Raw genomic sequence first — 4,613 nt, forward strand, 5'->3', positions numbered from 1 at the left:
GCACTTCATGTGAATGGAGATCCCAACAGCTGCTCTAAATAAGATTTTATATCCTACAACCTTTATTTAACGGCTCATTTCATTCTAAATCAATGAGTGCAGATCTACAGGACACTTCCTGTAATGAGATATGTGCTGTATAGTTTGCCCTTAATGTGTTCAATCTATTTTTGTAAGAACGAAGTAAAAACAAGTCAGCCAGTACACGCGCATTTAAGCACTTTATTAATTCTATCCAGTCATTTGCAGGGTGTCATGTATCAAGAGACAAGTTGTGACTCTTAAACAGAAAATCTCTGAGAGGTTTAAGCGACACAATTTGACATTTGTTCCTATTATAATCCAGCTTCCATCCGCCTGAAGGCTGGTTCTCCCTTCTGCTCGCTCTTCTTCAAGCAGGTTCATATCATCCGGGCAGCGTTTCATTTCAACAGGGTAGCGTTTTGCCGTTCGGGCAGTCTGTCACTATGCCCCCACCTTCTCTGAACAAGGGCAAGGTGCTGCTGCAGTGTGACGGTCACGAGGACTCGGTCATCTCAGACTGAGACGTTTCCGAAGATGTCTTGTGAAATCCAGCTGAGCTCGAGGCAAACCCTGATTGACAATGGACTTAGGCAGCCAGCCCTGAGGAAAAACGAGAAGGAAAGTCTTTATTAAGGTCGCCTGGACTTTCTTTTACAAATATGCTCCAATGTACGTAGAAGAAGCGAATGAAGTAAGTCAGTAATCTTGGGGAATTTAGTTCTTTGCACCACAAACTGTGATGTATTTTGTTTGGATTCTGTGGAAAAAAAAAGACCAACATAGATAGGGTAGATGTGTAGAAGTAGATGTAGAGTTTTTAGTTTGTTCAGATTATCTTCTAGTAGCTTTGGCTACAGGGTTAAGACTCAGTATCCTTGTGGTAAGTTCAACCTTCGCCTCAGCCTCAAGACTTTTGCAGCCTTTACTTTTATTTCAGGATCGTCCTATATGTAGCTCAATCTGTCTTCACATCAGCTCGGACCGTTTTTCCTGTCTCATGTGAACAAACTTATTGTTCACAAACTCTGATTATATTGGGATGCTTTGTTCAAGCAGTTTCTGTTCCTACGTACGTAGCACTTTGCATCCAAGTTGAAATGATTTTTTTTGCCGTCATGACTATCTTAATTTGGCATTAGAACAAAAGCTACATATTTGAAGTTTTATTGCATGAAAAAGCTCATTAGTTCACCTTCACATCCATGTTGAGGAGCCATGTAAAGCTGCTTTTCCTTGTGTCCTCATCCAGAGCTTTAATAACGATGCAGGTCGGCCCGTCCTCAGCTCTGCGTTAGAATAATAAGAAGAAGAAACAGTTCAATAAAAGGCTAATTATGACACATTTAAAATGTATGCCACGCATTCCTGCATCGCATTCTTTTAACTTTCCTATGTAAAAAGCCAAAAGGCGGTTAAAGTCTGTTTGATTTCTCTTGCAAACACATTTGAACAGCAGGACAGCATTTAAATTGGCTTTATGTCGACACAAACTGCCTCCAGTCACATTCTTGTTAGCCTCAACCACACCTTATCTTTAGTTCAGACAAAATCAGTTATTTCCATGAACATAAAGTAAAAACACGAAAGATTATACCGACCGAATATCACTATAATGAAATACCCACCTAATATAGTTAACTACTAATATAGTTGATATATTTATGTGGTTACTAGTTACCTACAATCTGCTCATCTCAGAAAAAGATTAAAAATGACAAATCTAAACATTTGACTTTAGCTCTTGCTTGAATTACCATTACATCTGTTTGATGTGTCATTTCCATTTCATAACCTTAACTGATCATCTTTAGTAAAAGCACTTTTTCCAAACACAGATGTTGCAACCAAAATAATTATATGCACTTAACATGGATTTTACTTGCTCAACACACATATTATGACTCTTATGAATGTGAAGTGAAATGAATATGGATTTCAACATTTTTCACAAACAAGAATCTAAACTATGCCACGGATTTGTAACTGGGCTCATCCACTCCGATCCATGATAAATCAATGTCTCGTAGAACCACAGTATTCTGCAGGTAGCAGAGACTAAATGGGATATGTTTACTTTGACTGGATCATTTTAATGTAATTTCATGTAATGCTTAAGCTCATTATCCTGTTGAAAGGGGAACCTCCATCATAGTGTCAAGTGTTTTACAGCCTCTCCAGAAGCGTGGCACCTGTTTTACTATGGTAACTGTGTGTTCAGGGTGCTAATTTCTGCCACACATACCATTTTGCAGGTAAACCAAAATGTATCAATCTGATCTCATCTTTCTAGAGAACTGTCTTCAAAATATTTGTTTTCATTTAGAGGTGTTCAAGTAAAAGAAGCTGAATATGCAGTTCTCTATTTGTAAAAATACTCAAAAATAATTTTCTTCCGCCTTTAGACTATGCATATCTTATTTATTCTAAACTGTAAAAGCATTTAGTAAATATGAACACTTTTGCATTAGTGAGTTTTGCACACGTTTCAGAGTTTTTTTGTTGTTTTTTTTTTGGACAAGTTTAACTGTCAGAGCTAATCAAAGCAGATGTTTTTTTGTTGTTGTAATCTCAGCACATGGAGAAACTGGCTTTCCATACAACTACATGAATGTTTTAATGGAGCAATTCAGAAAATTTCAACACTGAATGATAAATGGGTTTTGGAGTTTGCCTTGATTACAACATACCTCACAAATCCAGCCTGAGGTGGGAAAGACTCCAGCTGAATTGCCGCTCCTCCAAGATAAAGGCAGGATTTTTCTTTGCAGCTGTGTCTGACGCTGAGGAAATCCCTTTGTCCAATAAGATTCCCTGCTGTCTCAGCTGAAACTTCGTGAGTTACGATTGTTTCGGGTCCGGCTCGCTTTAAAACCTACAACCAAAAAAACCACATCAGGGTCTTCAATGATAGTTTTGCATGTTTAATAACCCACAAAACTCAAAAAAATACATAAATATGAGCAATAAGCTGAAATAAGCAAAAAGGTAATCGTAAAAAAACTGAACTATTCTAGTAATTTAGTGGATTACTAGTGAATAGTTATGTAATTGCTAAAGAAGCTATCTGTTCGCATAGTGCTGTGCCCCAGCATATTAAGGGAAAGTTGAATGGAAAGACAAATGTGGTAGAAAATATTCACAAGTAACGAGGACAATCACAACAATGAGAGCAATGTAAAAATAAAGTCCATTCAAAAGTTTTGGGGAGTTTCACATGACATGGAGAGCAGCTTCATGGGAAAACAGAAAACTACGTCTACCCAGTGGAACGTTTTCAAGTCTCACATCTGCAACTTAAAAAACATTTATTGTCAGCTACAGGTTTTCACAGGTTATTTAATGATATTGAGCTCACTTTGACTCGCCGTATGCTCGGGTTCCACTCGTGCATGTTCTCAACTCTGGCAAACAGGAGGTCATAGAGGTCGTCCAAGCTGGCTTCCAATACTGCCTCCAGCCTGAAGACCTTCCCAGCCCCCGGTATCACTTTGCTGCAGATCACATCACCATTGTTCTAAAACAAGATGAAACGTAATGCAACTTTTACATTTATGTAGGAGTGACCAAAAGGAGTTCATTTGACAGTAAGGACACATTTTAAGACACAAAAGAAAGTTGGTGCGTCGACGTTACCTCTTGAATTTCCAGCTTCCATCCTTCTCCGTCCTCCAGCATGCTGACAGCCTTCCGCAGTGCTTCCTTGCCATGTTGTATGTAAAACAGCTGATCTTCACTCACCGCCACTTCTGTTTTGGGCTCTGCAAGCAACTCGGATGAGTAAAACTACAGAGCAAAACATTTAGCAGTAGTAACAGACCTATGTTTCAATACCAGCAGGTTTTCCGATGTGATGTTTGATCTGCGCCCAGTGCTTCATTTGCGTGATCTCCTTGCTTATCACTGCTACAGCTGTGCGTTGAAGCCCTGCAAGTTAGCATGGGAGGAAGAACGATCAGAATCTGAATCTGAATGGAGCACAGGGAAGCTTTTTGTTTTCTGATCCTCCTTTGCTTTACCTGACATGCTCCTGAGGTGTGGGTAGGATATTCCACAGCAGAGCTTCACCACAGCAGGCAGCATGTTGTCTGTCTTTGCCAGAGACAGCAAAGTATCGAAGGAGCTCCTCACGTCTTTATACAGCTCGCGAAGGACACTCCGAAGAGATAAGGGCCGGAGAAAAAAAAGATAGAACTTGTTCTGGATTCAGTCCTGAAGGCCGTGCTTGACATGAGGGATTTTTCTTTTTTTCTTTAACCAAAACAGATGATTGAACTCAAGGTGGGAAGAAAAGGCTGCGTAAAAGACACAATAGGAAAAGACTAGTTTTAGCAAGAAACATAGATAATTAAGGAAGAGTTTTCAGAGGCTGTAGGTGAGAAATAAAAACTAATTAGATGTGAAAAAAAAAACTTCAAATAGCAGAGCTGTTGCTATAAATGCTGTGCTGTAATAGCATTACAAATTGATATAGTAAACCGTGCCATTTTTTGTAGTTTAATTATTATTGGTTGGGTAATTATTTATCAATAGTAATGTATAATTCTATTATAGCAACTAACTTAATTCTGTTTCAGTGCTATTTGCTGAAA

General features: G+C 38.8%; 1 protein-coding gene across 1 annotated transcript; it reads right to left on the reverse strand.

Annotated features, from left to right (window-relative positions):
* Positions 1-208: 208 nt before the first annotated feature.
* On the reverse strand, positions 209-4,174 carry star2 (steroidogenic acute regulatory protein 2). Its single transcript, XM_008436919.2, has 7 exons — positions 4,041-4,174; positions 3,856-3,948; positions 3,658-3,782; positions 3,380-3,538; positions 2,712-2,896; positions 1,217-1,310; positions 209-624 (listed from the first exon to the last, which is right to left on the reverse strand). The coding sequence occupies exons 1-7, from the start codon at positions 4,102-4,104 to the stop codon at positions 532-534; spliced, it is 813 nt and encodes a 270-aa protein (XP_008435141.1). The 5' UTR covers positions 4,105-4,174; the 3' UTR covers positions 209-531.
* Between the last annotated feature and the right edge of the window lie 439 nt (positions 4,175-4,613).

The sequence above is a fragment of the Poecilia reticulata genome, chromosome 19 (genome assembly GCF_904066995.2).
Source record: "Poecilia reticulata chromosome 19, P_reticulata-male-v2, whole genome shotgun sequence".
In the NCBI taxonomy this organism is placed as follows: Eukaryota; Metazoa; Chordata; class Actinopteri; order Cyprinodontiformes; family Poeciliidae; genus Poecilia; species Poecilia reticulata.

What these genes read in the sequence shown, in the direction of transcription:
- star2 (XM_008436919.2), bottom strand. Translation starts at nt 4,104, where the DNA reads ATGCTGCCTGCTGTGGTGAAGCTCTGCTGTGGAATATCCTACCCACAC. An exon ending in ACACCTCAGGAGCATGTCAG is followed by an intron (nt 3,949 to 4,040) that starts GTAAAGCAAAGG and finishes GCTAACTTGCAG; the next exon opens with GGCTTCAACGCACAGCTGTA. An exon ending in GGAAGCTGGAAATTCAAGAG is followed by an intron (nt 3,539 to 3,657) that starts GTAACGTCGACG and finishes ATCTTGTTTTAG; the next exon opens with AACAATGGTGATGTGATCTG.